The sequence below is a fragment of the Pleurodeles waltl genome, chromosome 12 (assembly GCF_031143425.1).
Source record: "Pleurodeles waltl isolate 20211129_DDA chromosome 12, aPleWal1.hap1.20221129, whole genome shotgun sequence".
NCBI classification, from domain to species: Eukaryota; Metazoa; Chordata; class Amphibia; order Caudata; family Salamandridae; genus Pleurodeles; species Pleurodeles waltl.
In genome coordinates, this window is record NC_090451.1 from 667,687,930 (window position 1) to 667,705,996 (window position 18,067).

At 42.6% G+C, this 18,067-nt stretch overlaps 1 protein-coding gene across 4 annotated transcripts in view; it reads left to right on the plus strand.

The window, feature by feature from the left end:
- The window catches only part of CDC42SE1 (CDC42 small effector 1), a 96,399-nt gene that overhangs the window by 35,255 nt on the left and 43,077 nt on the right, over window positions 1-18,067 (plus strand). For all 4 annotated transcript variants that reach the window (XM_069218502.1, XM_069218503.1, XM_069218504.1 and 1 more), the window contains exon 2: window positions 6,134-6,424. In XM_069218502.1, coding sequence (XP_069074603.1) covers window positions 6,371-6,424 — 54 coding nt within the window. In that variant the 5' untranslated portion in view covers window positions 6,134-6,370. The remainder of the gene's footprint in view (window positions 1-6,133; window positions 6,425-18,067) is intronic.

Genomic DNA, 18,067 nt, shown 5'->3' on the forward strand with positions numbered 1-18,067 from the left:
ACATATGGTGTTTGCCTGTCTGCTGTAGCGTATCTTCCCACCCGCGCTTACAATGGATTTAGGCATGGAGTCATTTTCTGTGGTCGAACTGGATATACACTGTCACTTGCACCAGTATTATTAGGTTACTTAACTAAGTCTTTTCACCTAATCTAAACTGTCATGTAGACATTACACATCTAACAAACCTCCATATCCAAGTTGTCTGTTTTTCAACAAGTTGTGAATGGAACAGTGGCAGAATAGATGGGTGCAGCCTGGCGCGCACCAGTCTAATGACATATTCGCATAGTACCTAATCATTTAGAAAATCATACTTTTTCCTGTTCCAATACAGAAATTAAGTTCTTGATGGTGGGCATATTGCACCCTAAGTTCCATCTATACAGCAAATTACTTGTGGAAATTGTACAGTACGAAAAAATCCCATGTTGGGGTCCAGAAGCTCGCCTTAAGTATTAAGACGTGCTATACAAGAATTGATTTTTAGTAACATGGCTTCAAGAATATTATTAGAACCTCTGGACAGTGCACTCAGATATCCGTCCTGCCACGGTACCCTGACAGCTTCATGTTGCATACAGGTCCCTGGAGTACAGAGCCTGAATACGAGTTGAACAGTCTGGCTTCAATGTGTCAGATTAATTTATAAGTTTAACAATGACCATACTGCAGAATCTGTACTTGCTATAAATCTCCTCTATTTGGTCAAAGACTGTAACTCTCATCCAAAAAATCCTTTCCTGTCTCCTTATCCCCCTTGGTAGTCCAGCCCAATAATGTCTTCTTCTCAACTCCATATATACCACTACAATTGTGAAATAAACTGAAGCATTCTGGTCCCATTTTTAGGTCGCAGCCTACCAGACAGCAGTTTCCTAAAGACATCTTGGGGCGGTCCAAAAAGTTGATGTAGGAATGCATTCTGCTCGTTGATTACAGTTGACTTTGTGGGTTGTAACTCACACTTCCTGGCATTCAATTTGCTGGCTTTATTTGCTTTAGGCTCTCCAGGCTCAGTTCGGCCCTCGCGTTTTCTAAACCGTGTTTACCTAATCCTTCCACAAACTATTTTTCTGTTAACAGGGCTTTAAATCTTGTTCTTATCTCGTCACATTTGCTGTGCATTCAAAGACTGAGATCAAATGTCAGGTGCTGTTCTCCAAGGGTGCTTGTTTACTTTTCTTTCTCTGACTTGAACATAAGAGTATTTTTGTGACATTTTGCTGGATACTGGGGGTAAGAAAGAGCTGTTTCCTATGACAGGACAACTATTAAATGAACTGTGTACATATTTCAGAATATATCACAATTATGAACATAAAAATTAAGCACTTTTTTGTTTTCTGAAGTGTGTTTGAAATAAATACTTTAATATGATCAAAACAAATCATTAAATTTGGTGATGCAATTTCCACACATTTTTTGTCTGTGCACTGTATAGTTTTATTAGTGAAACTGTGTGTGTGCAAATGTAATGGCCATTTCGACTGAAAATGTGCGATTTGTAATGGCAGTGTGCTGCCACACTATGAATATTTCAATCTACGGCACTCCACTCTGCACCACCCCACACCACTGCACTCTACTCTGCACCATTCCATACCGCTGCACTCTACTCTGCATCACTCCACTTTACACCACTCCACTGTACGCCGTGCATCCTAGGCCTCTTCATCCTATGCCTCTCTTCTCCACCGTGTACCACTCTAGTCTGTCAATGTATTCTTCGCTACTTTACTCTACACCACTGCACTCTTTGCCACCGCAATCTACACCACTCTAGTGTAGGCCACACCAATCAACTCTGCACATCCCCACTCTACGCCACTGTACTCTACGCCACTGTGTGCCACTGCATTCCATGCCAATGCACTTTACACTGTAACACTCAACTCTGTGCCCCTGCACTCCATTCCAATCCACTGTATGCCACTCTGATCTACTCTGCACCACAGCACTCTGACACTGCACTCTACACTACTTTAAACCATTACATTCTTTATCACTCCACGCAACTGCACTTTACCCTGCACCACTCTACTCTACGACACTTTGCTCTACTCTGAAATAAACTACTCTGTGCCACTCCACCCTACAATGATGTACTCTACTCTGCATCACTGCTCTTTACACCACTGCTCTCTACGCCACTCTACACCACTGCATTCGGACACTCTACTCTGCAACACCGCACTCTCCACTAATGAGCTCTACGTCACTCTAATCTGCACTACTCTCTGTGGCATCGCACTGTACTCTGCATCACTCTATGCTACTCTGTCTGCACCACTCTACGCCACAGCACTCTATGATACTCCACTCTACTCTGTGTCATTCCCTTCCTCAACTCTGTGCACCACTCTAATCTTCGTCACTACGTTCTACGACGCTGCATTGTATGCTGCTGAATTCAGTGCCAATACACTCAGTGCCACAGTACCCAGTGCCACTATACTCTGCAACACTCTATGCCAATGCACCCTGCATCAGCCTACTTTACGCCACTCAAGTAAGTGTATGCCACCCTACATGGCTCCGCACTATGCCACTCAAATATACAATTCAGTCTGCCACTCTACTCTACTACACTCTTTGCCATTCCACTCTAAGACACGCCATGACACTCCTCTATGCCACTAATTTTTAGCCATGCTGAACAGCAGCCACTCTGGTGAAAAACATGGCTAAAATACATTGGCAACGCCAATAGCTCTTGGAAAGGCGCGACCTATTGGCTTATCCAATGCCTGTTATAGTTTGCGCCTGGTTACCACCTGCTTCTACTTGATGGTAATTTGCGAGTGTTAACTGCACTCTAACCAATCCTTATTTAATATAACTTTGAGCATATAATCCATTTACTTCAGTGTTTGCAAACCAGTTTTCAACCGGTTTGCAATATATTTCTTATACATAAGTCCCTTAATGTTTTATGTGATGTTGTAACATTTAGACTTCTGTCCTTAACACAACTGGGAGCCAGTGTAGTTTTCTTGAAACTGACACATTGTGGGCCATTCAGTTTGCTGATTCAGCTCTTTCTGCAAATCGTTTTTTAGTCTTTTATTCATGTTTTGATCGCCCCTTCCTCCCAGTTCTTACCAGCAGTATATTCCAGTTCTACCTAATGGTACCTTTCATTTGAGTATTCCTTGCAAGCGCTGCTTCCTGCTTTTCTGGAAATTCACTGACTGGAATTGGCTGCCTTTTTTAGGAAACGTTTGGTCTGACACAACAATGTATTATTTTCCTAGTTATTTTCTGCTGTTGCGCTATGGTTGAGGTGGCCCGATGGCAGGTTTTAGTCATTTAGTACATGTCCTTATTAACACCTAGCCAACCAAACCCCAGTCTTCCCTTGTAAGAGAAGGAGGATGGTGTACGGTTGGTTGTGCGACATGTTATTGGGCTGCTGAGAGGAGAAGGCCTTGCAGTACTTGCTCTAGTAGGGAGGGAGAGAGGGTAAATTGACATGGTTCCTGTGCTCTGACCTGGAATGGGAGGTAGGATACAGGGAGTGCAGAATTATTAGGCAAGTTGTATTTTTGAGGATTAATTTTATTATTGAACAACAACCATGTTCTCAATGAACCCAAAAAACTCATTAATATCAAAGCTGAATATTTTTGGAAGTAGTTTTTAGTTTGTTTTTAGTTTTAGCTATGTTAGGGGGATATCTGTGTGTGCAGGTGACTATTACTGTGCATAATTATTAGGCAACTTAACAAAAAACAAATATATACCCATTTCAATTATTAATTATTACCAGTGAAACCAATATAACATCTCAACATTCACAAATATACATTTCTGACATTCAAAAACAAAACAAAAACAAATCAGTGACCAATATAGCCACCTTTCTTTGCAAGGACACTCAAAAGCCTGCCATCCATGGATTCTGTCAGTGTTTTGATCTGTTCACCATCAACATTGCGTGCAGCAGCAACCACAGCCTCCCAGACACTGTTCAGAGAGGTGTACTGTTTTCCCTCCTTGTAAATCTCACATTTGATGATGGACCACAGGTTCTCAATGGGGTTCAGATCAGGTGAACAAGGAGGCCATGTCATTAGATTTCCTTCTTTTATACCCTTTCTTGCCAGCCACGCTGTGGAGTACTTGGACGCGTGTGATGGAGCATTGTCCTGCATGAAAATCATGTTTTTCTTGAAGGATGCAGACTTCTTCCTGTACCACTGCTTGAAGAAGGTGTCTTCCAGGAACTGGCAGTAGGACTGGGAGTTGAGCTTGACTCCATCCTCAACCCGAAAAGGCCCCACAGGCTCATCTTTGATGATACCAGCCCAAACCAGTACTCCACCTCCACCTTGCTGGCGTCTGAGTCGGACTGGCGCTCTCTGCCCTTTACCAATCCAGCCACGGGCCCATCCATCTGGCCCATCAAGACTCACTCTCATTTCATCAGTCCATAAAACCTTAGAAAAATCAGTCTTGAGATATTTCTTGGCCCAGTCTTGACGTTTCAGCTTGTGTGTCTTGTTCAGTGGTGGTCGTCTTTCAGCCTTTCTTACCTTGGCCATGTCTCTGAGTATTGCACACCTTGTGCTTTTGGGCACTCCAGTGATGTTGCAGCTCTGAAATATGGCCAAACTGGTGGCAAGTGGCATCGTGGCAGCTGCACGCTTGACTTTTCTCAGTTCATGGGCAGTTATTTTGCGCCTTGGTTTTTCCACACGCTTCTTGCGACCCTGTTGACTATTTTGAATGAAACGCTTGATTGTTCGATGATCACGCTTCAGAAGCTTTGCAATTTTAAGAGTGCTGCATCCCTCTGCATGATATCTCACTATTTTTGACTTTTCTGAGCCTGTCAAGTCCTTCTTTTGACCCATTTTGCCAAAGGAAAGGAAGTTGCCTAATAATTATGCACACCTGATATAGGGTGTTGATGTCATTAGACCACACCCCTTCTCATTACAGAGATGCCCATCACCTAATATGCTTAATTGGTAGTAGGCTTTCGAGCCTATACAGCTTGGAGTAAGACAACATGCATAAAGAGGATGATGTGGTCAAAATACTCATTTGCCTAATAATTCTGCACTCCCTGTATATCCTCCCCCCTGTCTACAAGTAAGAGCAGGGACAATCCTCTTTTGCTGTCCTTATCTTCACCTATAACCCTCTCCTGTCAGTCTCCCTCTTCTCATCACCCCCCTTCTTTCTCCTCCACCATTTCCTTCTCTTCCTCTCCTCCAAGCTTCACTCCACTCACATCTTCCTTCTCTCCTTTTCTCTTTCCCTTCTCTCTAATCTCTGCCACACTTGCCTCCTCTCTCTTCTGTATCCCAAGTAGGTCCTTCTTTCCCATTTTCTCTCCACTCCCCTGTTTTGCCTCTCCTATTTCACCCCTTTTTTTCTCCAGCACTCTCTCTCATCTTTTCTCTTTCCTTTGCATTCTCTCAGTCCTCTTCTCTTGTGTCTCTTCTTCTCTTTCTCCGTGTTTCCTCTCCCTCGGTCTCTCTTCTTGGAGGGGGGAAGGAAAGTCGGATGTTTTTCGTTAGTTACCCTGTCTCTGTACTGTACATCAGTACACTTTGTACAATACTGTTCCAAGATGGCTGCCCAGTGCTGTATTTCCCGAGCAGTCATCTTGAAATTGACTGATTTTTGGCATAATGTATTTTTGTTTTATCATTCCAAGTTGGCCATTTCATTCATCACACTAAAGTAGAGCATTCCTCTTGCCATCTGTATTTTTAATTCAGATTTCTGCTGTTTATTAAACAATTATGATATACAGTGTTGCATTTTAGAGTAAAACTTACAAAAGTTAAGTCTTTCTTCAAACTGTTTGCGATCCGACCGTAAATTGTCATTTGAAGTGTGCCTCTCGAGAATGTATTACCATACTTTTAGTTAGGAGCACGTGCCCTTACGTGAAAGTATGTCACTTGCATGCCAAGGCGGGATGTTTTACAGAGATATAAGCCAACAGCAAAGTTAACTTACCCAATCACACCTCTGTAGCTGCAGTGTAGATACCCGCTTCCTGTACCGAGCAGTGATGTCACAAACAGTTAATCAGGATGCATAAAAAATAAATGCATTAAATACATTTTAAGCCTGTTTGACCGTCCGTTCTTTTTTCCCCCTGTCTTTTCAGCTTCCTTTGAAAAGCATTTGTCTAAAGGAGGAACTCCACTGAAAGGATCAAAAGGATTACTTTTACTTATTTCAAGGAAGCACCATTTTCCTTCACTGACCATGAAGTGACCCGGGTGTGGAAGTTTCATTGCTTTACCCTTTGTTTTTTTGACCGAGCCCGGTTTCCTAATTTATTAAAAATACAATAAGACTGGGTGGACAAGTTGGACTCAAACTGGAAACGTCTGACGGAGACATGAGTGACTTTTGGCACAAATTGGGTTGCTGCGTCGTAGAGAAACAACAGCCGGTGAGTAGACCTTGGCCTCCAGAGGCCAACGCATGCTGTCCAGGTGTGAGTGGAGGAAAGGGACTTGTAACCCCAGAGAAGTTATGATGCCTCTCACTTACTGATCTGCATTGTACACTCATTTTATTTTGCAATTTAAGCCTACAGCATCAACATATATTCTGGGTAAAGTGACAACCATAGAACCCTTTGTGGAATCACATTGCTGCGGGTTGGAGCAGTGCAACATCAATCTGTCCAAGTGCTGTGTGTGTGTAGGAAAGCACTAGTGGTTGCTATTTAAATTGCCACTAGATTAGAAGACAGTCCATATCATTTATGAACACGTGATCATAAAATCGTAATGTACTGGCCAGGAAAAAGGTTTGTTTATTCACAGCTTCTTGTTATGTAAAGGTAAACACAGTGCAAGGAACCTTATCAATCAGTGAATGTGATACTTAAAGGAAACCCCCATCTCTTCATGAACTGGGATAGTAGGCGGGAAGAATAACAAGCATTTGTAATGCATTGGGTCTCACGTTTGCTCGAGTTAAAGCTATTAGCGTTGTAAACTCCTAACCGGACTTTTCTGGCAAGGAAACAGAAGTTCGCTAGCAGTGTAACGTATCAGCAATAGTGCAATTTTCCATGTAACCAGCAAAAGTGCAAATATCCATGTAACAGAGTTGATGTCATGCAAAGCGCTCCACTACTGCCCAGGGAGATTGCACTGCCTACGAAATAAAGAGAAAAAGTAGTCCAGAAATCATACGGAAAACATTGAAGCCTCAAATGTTTTCAGTAGTTGGCCGATGCGCTTGAGGAGGGCTAAACATCGGAAATGCATGACTTGTGCATGCTTTTCACTAATGAAATCAAGTGACTTTTTAAAGGCAAGCCCACAAACCAACCAAACGGATAGGCTTGACATGGGCGTGGTTAAAAGCCCATAGAGAGATTACACCAGGGACAGAGCGCTTTTCGCTCTACCCTAAAAATGTAGTGCAGGTCATATCCACAGCCAAGTTGTACAGGAACTTCAGCGTTCGTACTTCCATCCTCATTTATTGTGAGCTAGCTTTTAAGGAGTGTGGGCAGGCCTACTGTGATATATTTATTTTATTTTTTGTGTATTTGACAGTGAGTGAGGTTTGAGTGGTTTACCTACATACTGCCCTTCTGTAAGGTGAGTGTGCCTTTGGAAGGGTCAGTCCAATATTGGGCGCTTACCTGACATATGACTGAGGGCTAGGACGCACTGACCTATCTGCTCTTAAACTGGAGACCTCAAGTTTCACTCATCGTTGTGAGTGAGACTCACACATTCATAGGTCAAGTTGAGTGTTCACTCACCCCAGGCTGCAACTCTCACCTCCTGGAAAAGACTAGACCCTGAACTTCAGTTGCAGCTGAAAAGGATGCAGGGGGTCATCCCAGAAGGTGGTGTGTGTGTGTGTGTGGGGGGGGATCTCTGTACAGCAACTGCTGTGCACATTAGAAATATTCTCCTTGTTTTTGTCGGTAAAAACTTCACCGATCTGCTGTTAGCCAAGAACATTTGGTTTTGCTGAAATTATATGTATAATATATACCTACAGAGGTATTTTTTTTCTATCCAGCCTAATTTATTCATCGGTCTATCATTGTCATTCACAATTTTCATCCTCCCGCTACAGCATGCAGCACAGAGAAAAGGGGCAGCCCACTTCAACCGTTCGCTAATTTCACTGTTTATCATATTTCAGCTTTTATACATTTTTTTTTATTTTTATTGTTTAAATTGATGAGAGCACTGCAGCTCCTCAAACAGTTTTGCAAAAGCCGTGACAAAATGAAGCAAGCATTGACAAAGCCAAAAGGCGGGCACACAAAGCCCGCCCTCCTGGCTTTGCCAAGACTTACTTCATTTTTCCTGGAGTCTTCTGCATATATTATACATGTTTTATGATTTTTGTTTCTGTACATATTTCATTGAGCTTGTGGTGTTATTGTATTCGTTCGCATTTATGTGGAGACTGTGTCATTGCGCTGTTTGGAATTCATGTGAAATTATCGCCCACAAAGCCTATGAGACGTAACTTCATTTAATAATAATGTATTAGTCGGTTCACGCTTCTCGGACTTCTACAAAGTTTTGAATTGTATTTAAAAAAATCCCAGAAAACTGTGTTATTGGAAAACAGGCTTGTGTGCTGCAATGTGGCAGGGTCTGGAAGGCAGGTCCCGCCACCCCGGGGTGTTAGCGAGAAGGGAGGCGGGGGCAGGGTCGAGGGGAGGGGGTTTGTGGACGTGGAGGGGCCGTGATCAGACTTGTGCAGCTCATGCAGCTGGAGGGGGGAGCGCCTGCTTTCATCTCCATTGCGCATGCGCCTTTCACCGTGAACTCGCGTGCACTTCTGTGCACCCGTGGCTGGTGTTAGGGAGAGGTCCGTGGCACACACGCCCTAGGAGTGAAGAGTGAGTATGTCAATATGTCAGTACATCACCCTCACTGGAGACCCATTGGCCCCCGGGGATTGGGCAATTATGGGTGTTGTTCGGTGCTCGTGGAAAAAAGTGATCGGTGTTGAAAAGTGTGTGTTTAAAAATGACATTTTAACAACCAGGATAGAGTTGGCGGTTCATGTAGGGGCACACCACCAACGGAGTAAGAAAACCGCTACTTTTTGCACAAGTCACAGTTTTTTTTAATCGCGTAAACTCACTGGTGGATCTCTTTTGTCAACTCTGTAAGAATAAAAGGCAGAGTCAGTGTTGCTGCAGTTGGAGACGGTAAACAAGGTGCGTTCTTGCCGTGCGCGAAATACTGGCAGGATCAGAGGTGGTGTAGACTGTAATGAACCCCGCTGGAGGTCGGTAGGGCTGGGGTGGATACAGTCATACCGCAGGCTGAAGACTGTCCTGTTCGCGCGTGTACCGTTGAGCTATCGGCCTACCCGGAATTCCCCAGGTGGTTCCTGTAGGATAGTTCCCATTTCTGTCTGACCGAAGCGCCAAGAGGCGTGGAATCAGCAAGCGCTACGCTATAGCCATGCCCTTTACTAGGAGACTTAGCGCTCGGTGCGCCCCTGGGCCTGCAGGCACCTCGCCCTGGCAGGGGTGCACAGGGCGGATTTCGAGCAGTCCCTCCTGCCTCGGTCGGCCGGCTGCATCATCTCTTGGCGCTCCCTGGAGAGGCCGCCTCCAGGCTACCAGGAGTGCCTGGACGTAGATCCTCACAGTATCCGCCCTGTGATCTGCCTCGACCTGCTCGTGCACGGCTCGTGGAATCTCACCTCAGCCGCCGTCTCGCCCTACCCCACCAGAGACCCACCCCCGGTTCAGTGTTTGCACTTGTACAACTCTCTGCGTGACCTCCAAGGCCCAGGAACATTAACATCAAGAGCGCATAATTGCCACCCATCGCTGCTTTCATTCCTTGCAGAGGTGGGGAGGCCTTCAACATTTTAGGTTCATGGGGACAGATCCGAGCCAGGGGTCTGGCTTGTCCCTAGTACCAAACACGAGCAAAGCCATTTTAAGATTTGACATGTAAATACCATGTAAACCATGTACAGTATCATATACGTTTTAACATTCGTAATTTGTTTTCCATTAAATGTTTTATTTCACTTTGTACAATACATTACTTAATTGACATTTATTGACATGAATAGTTTCTAAAATTGACCCGTCCTATACCCTAACATGGCTGCCGTGATTGCACCAAGAAATGTCAGTGTTTCACGTGCACTGCTCGTATGGGCAATATTGTTATATAAACCGTGCAAAAGTGAGGTTTTATTATATTGTATATCCAGTACTAAGTTACTCCAAAATGCTTTCAGAGCTGAAGGTCCTATTGAGGAACATTTAATGGCAAGTTTACTTAAGTAAGGAAGTTGGGATTTGAGCCCAGGAGTTCTGGGTAAACATTGTGAAATTCACCGACTGGATACTTGTCTCTGGCTCTCTCACTTTTACTTCCAAAGGACAAAGGTTCGCCTTTATTTCATGACCTAGATTACGTTCAGTAAACGCTTGGCTCCACTTCGTTTTGGCTCTGCTCCTTTTTGTTTTTGTCCCCATAGGACAAGGGCCACGCCATAGCCAGGCAGTCAGTTCAGGCCAGGCTCGAGTCTTGCCTTTTGCCTACCTCTGAACACAGCTGATCTGGAACTTATTACATGGAAGTCCTATTTCAGAGTATTGCACAAAGAGAAATTGTGCCTGCTCTCTCAGAAGTTTTGCAGTGGCAATTTATTACAGGTGCCGCAGAGAGCACATTGCATTGGTAAAAGAGTGAATTAATGTTGCAACAAGCACAAAACTAGTCACAGACCGTTTTGGCACGTTTCTTCCCTTTTTAAAATCACAATAGCTGTTATTGGGTGCAAAATCAATCGGATACTGGGCACAATTTATTTCAACCCTGCAGTTTTTGCGTCTGCTGCTGCCTCAACACATGGCGTAAGGGTATATGAGTTTTCTGGTGGCCAGTGCAGTTGAGTCTCCAACTAAAAACAAGTATTTGGAAAGCCAACAGGTCTCGCCTGTTCGACCTATTGGCAGTGACTTTTGGACACGTTGTACAGAAGTGTGATTGATGATAATATTTAAAAAATGGTTTGGCGTGGCCATCGTGCCGTTTTGTAGGTCTCTAGCAACACCGATGCGTGCATATACTAAATGTATTAGTTTATTGTAGTTAGTTAAAATCTTTGCAAAAATATATCTCGTTAGCACAAGTTCAAAACAAGAATGTAAAACTGCGCTTAAGGATAGGGCCTAAAGAGAATAAAGTGCATCTCATTGGTCCAGGTCAAGGGAAATGGATTAAAAATTGGCAGGGGTTAGTAAAAGCCTCGGGGAACCAGAGTACAAAGCAGGCTGTTAGTCAACAGCTTAGCTGCAAAGGAAAGGAAGTGATCTTTGTTAGTCAGGTACTTAATGACAATCAGTCACTGTTGATCAGTTCAACTTTGCCTCAAAGGAGCAAAAGCAATAGCTGGAGGGACATGCATCAAGGAGACAGATTCAAGTGTGTAATAAGGCTAAGCCTACTCCTACTCGGAAGCCTTCTAACCAAGTAGTATTCTTGGTATCTGAGGTGACAAATTAAAAGATAGCCCAGAAAGATGTAGGATTTGGAAGCATTGTAAAGCTGTATCAAAGTTGGTATAGGTAGCTTCAACATAGCATTCAGTTTTTAGAGACCTGGGAAGATATGGGAAATGCATAATGCAGGGTGGTCAAAGATTGACCCGAGAATACATCAGGATGCTGGCCATAGCATTTCATATGGCGTTCATTTTGGCTGCCAGAGGTAGTATAAAAGAGCAAGGGTGTAGAAGTAGCAGCGAGATGAGTCCACGTAACTTCAGACGTTGAGTAGCGGGTAGGCGTTCTAAGTAGCGTTCATACTAAATTATGAAAGCATTTTTTTCTGCTTATAGGTCAGTCTGAGATGGATTAATAAAGATAAAATTGACACCAAATGCGCTTTGTTGATATAGCACTATTACTCTTTTTTTTTTGTTTTGTTTAAAAAAAAGAATAGATCGGTGAGTAGGTTGGGTGTGGGAGGCGGGTGGTGAACGAGGCAACAGGAAGTAAGGGTGGGAGACAAGGAAGAGGGTAGTGGAATATTAGTACAAGCAAAGGACAACATTGGGTACAAGGACAACGGGTGGAGATGGGGAAGGATGGACAACAGAGGTAGGAGGGGGTGGAAACACTCGGTCAGTGGAGGGCGGGCTGGCAGGTTTGTGGAAGCAAAGGGACAACGGGTTGGTCCATTTTTTGGTATCCGAACCTAATCAAAACAATTTCTCCTCTACCAGTCAGAACTTTTGCTACGGTGTTAAAGAATCTCCTCCCCTTCTTCAAAAGTAGTCTATGATCAAAACAAGGCTAATAAAATCAAAACGTAGATCCATGTACAACTTCAACGAATGTGACGCTTTAAAAACTACCATTGTCAGTTCCTCATCATGATGAATCTACACATGTTTAATTCTTACCCTCAAGGATGTTTTCCAAGCCAAATGTTGGTAGTGCCCAGGCTAGCAGAACCTTTTTGAGATTACAGTTTCTTCCCTGATTAAAGAGGTCTTTCCACCCTTCTTAAAATGTTGTGAAATTACCATTGTGCTTAAAAGAAAACAAAAAAAAACCTGTACCCATCGCTCTTCAAAATCTTTGTTCTGCCTCAAAGCTTCCTTTCTTTTTATTGAGCATGCTGCAGCCACCCACTACAGTTTGACATCCTGAAACATAGTGGCCTCTGACCTTACCACTCTGGATTCACAGCAAACACCAATATTGTGGTGTTATCCACCGGACGTTGCATGATGTTCTGCATATAACAGGCTCCTAGGCTTATCCAGCTTTGACTTCAATTTCTGACTCCCTCGAAGTTTGCCCTCTCCTTAGTTCTTCTCGTACACCAAAGGGGTAAGGATATTTATTACACCTAAAAAAATGATGCTGCCTCCCCATGGTCCCAAAACCCCTAAAATATCAACTTCACTTCTGGGAAAAAATTAACACCCTTCTAAAATAAACATTCTGTTTTGTTATCCAGGCTATAGTAGTTTTAATATAGAACTTGCATCCGTAACCGGTTTACCAGATAAACAATTTCTACCCTTGATTAAGATTGTTCTCTGCTCTTCTGCCTAGCAAACTCTGCCTAGGCACATTACGAATGCACAACGTTTACATTTTGTTTTGGAAAACCTTGCAAAGGTGTTTCGTTTGTGTTTTAAAAATCATTTTTGAAACAATTTGTTGCACATATTATTTTCAACATTTAAAACAAAAATCTGTATAGAAGATATTTCGTTGAAAAAAATCTTCTTTACTGTGCAGTACCGGTGAACTAGCAGAAGGTGAACATGCAGAGAGAAAGTCTATACAGAATTTCTGTTTTGTGGAGGAAAGCTTCCCCAGTGGTAAATTCTTCCAGCTTTGCTGGGTTCGATCTGAATGAAAATTATCTGGCCATACATTGGAAATTATCCATCGATAACTAACACTACTTTGATCGGGTGAAGGAAAACTAGAAAAAAACAACCTTGGCAAAGGCTAATATAAATAACTTTGCTGGGGAAAAATACTTAGCACACCACAATGGACTGCATCACTGTCTCCTTTAGGAGGTTCACATTTCTTTCAAGCTCTGTTGTGCCGTCTAGGCAGCCCAGAGTTGCACCATCCAAGTAGCCAAAATCTGGAGAAAACCAGCTGCCTGGAAAAATAAAAGCATCTTTTGTTAAAGAATCTTGCAACAGCTGGAACAAGACCAACCTCAAACTGGAAATTCTTGCATCAAGAAAGGCAATAATGTTTCACGTTTATCTAACAACAATAAGGGTATCCGTGACATTCTGGGAGCAGCCATTGGAAATGTCAGGACTGCCCATCTATAAGAGAAATCTCAAAAAAGCATGTTTAACAGAATTCTTACAAATTCTAACCGAATAACGTCAAAATGTGATCCTAAAATAAAAAGTTACTATTTCTTGCCACAATAATGTTAACAGTTATCATCTTGTTAATTTGGTGATGTAACCGAGAGTTTTAGCCATTGAGGATCCCCAGGTTCCTGAGTGTGGTAGACAAAAGGCAAAGCACAGGGCCATTCGAATCGCAAAGAGTCCTCTACTCCCTCCATCACCAAAAAAAGACCTCCTTCATCGGAGAAGCACTTGGACCAGATATTGTGTGTATTGGTCTTATTATATGGCCTCTGTTGCCACCAGATGTAGATGTAGGTGTTACTGGGGTTCAATTGGAAGTTTACTAGGTATATCCCAAGAATCTCTGCTAGAGGATGCTCACAAATGTTAAACAAAGGGACAGAAGAGAGAGGACCTCTGAGGTGCGCCACAAGACACCATCTCTGAGAATGACTGCATTCTGAATTTTTGTCTGCTCTCTGGGAGAAAAGATTGGACCCAAAGCAGATCAGGATACACACATCCAGCTTTCCAGAATTTCCAATAAAATTCCCTGATTTGCTCTGTCTAATATGGTGCGAGGGAGAGGAGTATCTAGGCTTTTGCTACCCTGTTCTATGGAGATGACTACAGTTAATAGGGATATATATCTATCTATCTAGAGAGAGAGTTTGTGTCAATAGCGAGATACGAAGAAGTTGTTTATTTGGTAGTTGGTTGATTGTTGCATGAGGACGCCAAGTTCCTTGACTCAATTGGTATATAGGCATCCATCCCAGTGCAGGGCCTCTGCAGCTCACATTTTGGCCCGATGCAGCAAAATAAAAAGATTAGTTAATTTCCTTCGGTGAGCACCCCAGCCATATTTTCTGGTGGCATACATCTCAAATAGAGGATGTGGAGAAGGTTTGGAGAGGCATGGACACGTCGTCCCATATTTTGCTGTCCTTCCGAGCAATACCACAAACTGTCTCAGCCTGGCCCACAAGTGTGGTTGCACAATGGGAATTAGTGAATATTAAACAAATGATCTTGTCTCGACTGTGCAAAGATGTTACGTTCTGATAGTTTAGTCTACAAACCATGGAAAGGAGCAGGTTAGTTCATGGGAGTCCTTCCATCTCTTGTACAGCTCCCGTCTCTGAAATATTGTGCCTTAGTAAAAGTTATAGGGGTCATTTTAGGTGTTGGTGTGGTTCAACAAGGAAGATTGTTAGAATTTTAGTAATGCGGTGGCATATTATAGTCCATAAAGCATTTTAAGCATTATGTCAATAGCAGCATGAAGAGATCCTCTTCTGCGAATTATTGGCATTCTCTGCATTGTTGTGGCCCTATTGGTGCGATGTGGGCAGCCTTACCATCGTGCTATTTGTACCATTGTGCTATTTGTACCATGTATGTGGGTTCTAATCTTGGCATACTATCATCATCATTGGTAATCCAGTGGCGCAAAGGATAACAGTGGCAGTTCTTGCAATATTATACCTACCAGTGGTTTCTGATGGTCATCCATGCATACGTATGTGTCCCTGAACTCTGGTGGTTTCCAGTATCGTGAGACGGACTTCCAAGGCATGCAGTTGTGATACAAGCACACGTGAGGCCGCTTATGTTCGTTTGGGGAAGTAGAACATGTGAGTACTTATTGAAAATTACAAGCTGGTGTTTGTTGATCCAATTTGTGTATTTTATTATTTTTAAAAAATCTGAGATTTTGATGGCTCTTTTTTAAATAATTATGTTTATGTACCCGAAATAAATATGACATTTGGTATCAAAATTTGTTTTGGAATACTATCTAAAACTGATGTTTGAGGACAAAATAATAGGATTTTTCGTTGTACTTGATAATTGAACAATGTTTCATGCTGAGTCGGAGACATTTCTTTGGTGCAGGAGGACACTCACTTCTGTGGCTCTGTTTTCATGATTTATGTGAGAGCATTTCATCATCTATATTGATAAAGCCTTTCAAGCCTTTATGATCTGTGCTGGTGAATGAGGGCAGGTTGTGTAAGACGGGTGTACCAGTTGCATATTGTTATCTGTGTATAGCATTTGTGGCATGTGTAGAATGTTATGGTAGGCATGTGATCTCATGGAATCCTGGCGGTGAAGGCTAGATCAAGATTGTGTTTTTGCTACTGGCTGCCCTTCCTCCTCATGGGTTTCAGTATTTGTAAATAAATACCTGTTCAAAAGAGTCTTCTTCACATATGATCGTTTCACTGAAGATGAGTGAAAAACTATGAGGTGTTGGAGATCGGAATGACTCTCGAAGAGTGCTGTCAGTCTAATTGCGTGGAGTAAGGAGCATTCTTACATTTTAAATGGGCTGTACATATGTATTTTGGTTTCTCGGTCACATTATCAGGTGCAACATTGAGGGAGCATTGAGCAACATAAGGTACTGTTAAAATTTGGTTGCTAGTGACTGTATCCTAAACGCCAAGAGCGTGAGTGTAAATGTTTATGGCACACAGGGCGGTGAGAGGTGTGTCAGTTGGAGCTACCATTGAATTTTGAGGCCCAGTTGCATCATTGTGGTGGTGAAGGTGCCCTTGAGGTAGCAGAGGTGACTGCTGGAGCTCAAACCTGGATTTCAGGGACAGGTAGAGGATTACTTGTTCTAGTTGCACAGGGCGGAGCGTGCTATTGTGACAGGAGGAGAGCTATTCACTGAAGACCTGGGTGAAGCATAAGACGTGTAGTTGTGGAGAGACACAGGTAAGAGGAAATACATAGGTGAGAGCAACTCCTGCCGGCACAGAGGCACAGTTGGTTTACAGCTGCATTCGGAAAAAAATAATGGACATTCCCATCAAGTGAGGATTGCTGGATATTTGCACTCTGTGTATAGATTTGTAAGTCAGATACACAGGAAGAAAACTACCATTGGTTGAAAATATCCAAGACTGCAAACTAAAGGTTAAGCGCTGCAATGTGCATGTGGATTGCCAGTGACATGCGCACCTTACACCATAGTAGGTTTTTATTTAATTGTATTTACATAATATCAGAAATAGAGGTGATGTTGTTTCCTTGTGTGTTCTGGCCAACCATTGCTGGATTGGAATAAATGGAAATAGGGTCTTGAAGTTTATCTGTAAGCAACGGGTGAAGATATCTTCATGGGCAAAGTGAAACTAGCCATGCTTAAACATCGCCTTGGCATGGCAGTAATAAACTTCTGAAACCTGTATCTCCACCCTTAATTGGATGATGAGTAGGAGGAACTGGATAAGTACGTTGGTGCAGTAAAAGTCCTCCATCCCAAATAGGAGGAGAAAAGGAATGAGGCTACGGAATGGCATACATTTCTGGGTCCAGGCCAATTAGCGGAGAGCTGGTTGAAGAGAGTATAGCAGCTTCAAGGTCTTTAATGGTTCTTGTGCAGCTTCTGATCATTTCATGAGGAAATGTCAAGAGAACAGTTTGTACATGGAGCAAATAATCTTAAGATTTAGAAAAAAAACATTATTAGCAATTAGTTTGGACTTGGACAATTTTAGAAATTGCTTAATAAATTGAATGTGTCTCACTTAGAATCAGCTCCTCTATATTCAACAAAGTTGATCAAAGTAACGTAAAGGAGATTGGATCCTGCGATGTTTCCAGGACTCTTGTGAAAAATTACTTTCATCCTTGGTCTAGCAGAGTACTACTCGAAAATTGTGAATTTTACTGAAACAACCCAGGGCATAGAGAAGTTCTGGGGCAGGGATTCAATTGGTGTCAAGCTTGTGAAGGCAAAGTTGTCAATTTGAAGAGAGACTTTTTGATAAAACATTTGACATATATTGTCAGTCTGGATGACCACAAATGGAAGAGAAGTAACAGCGACCGATGTCCAGTACATTGAAAAATGCTGAATTTAAATAATTTATGTTGAAGAAGATATCTTTACCTGTAGGGTGTGGAGCTAAACCTTTTAAAATATGTTTGGAGTAGAACTTATCTGGAGAGCAGACCTAACGGTGCTAATAGATCTTTTTTTTTTTTTTTTTTTACCAAAAAAGAGGCAGGTAAGGTAACTCCTCACTTTGCCAAGTGACTGTTCTGAATTCATTGATATGCTTTCGGAATTAAATATGTACCTAAATTCACAACCACAACGGCTGTTGGTCTTCGAGCATTTTGACAGTGACAGCGTCAAACGTCTCATCTTGCAGGTTCCCAGAGTATGACCATGGAGGCTTCCAATTGCCTTTCACTC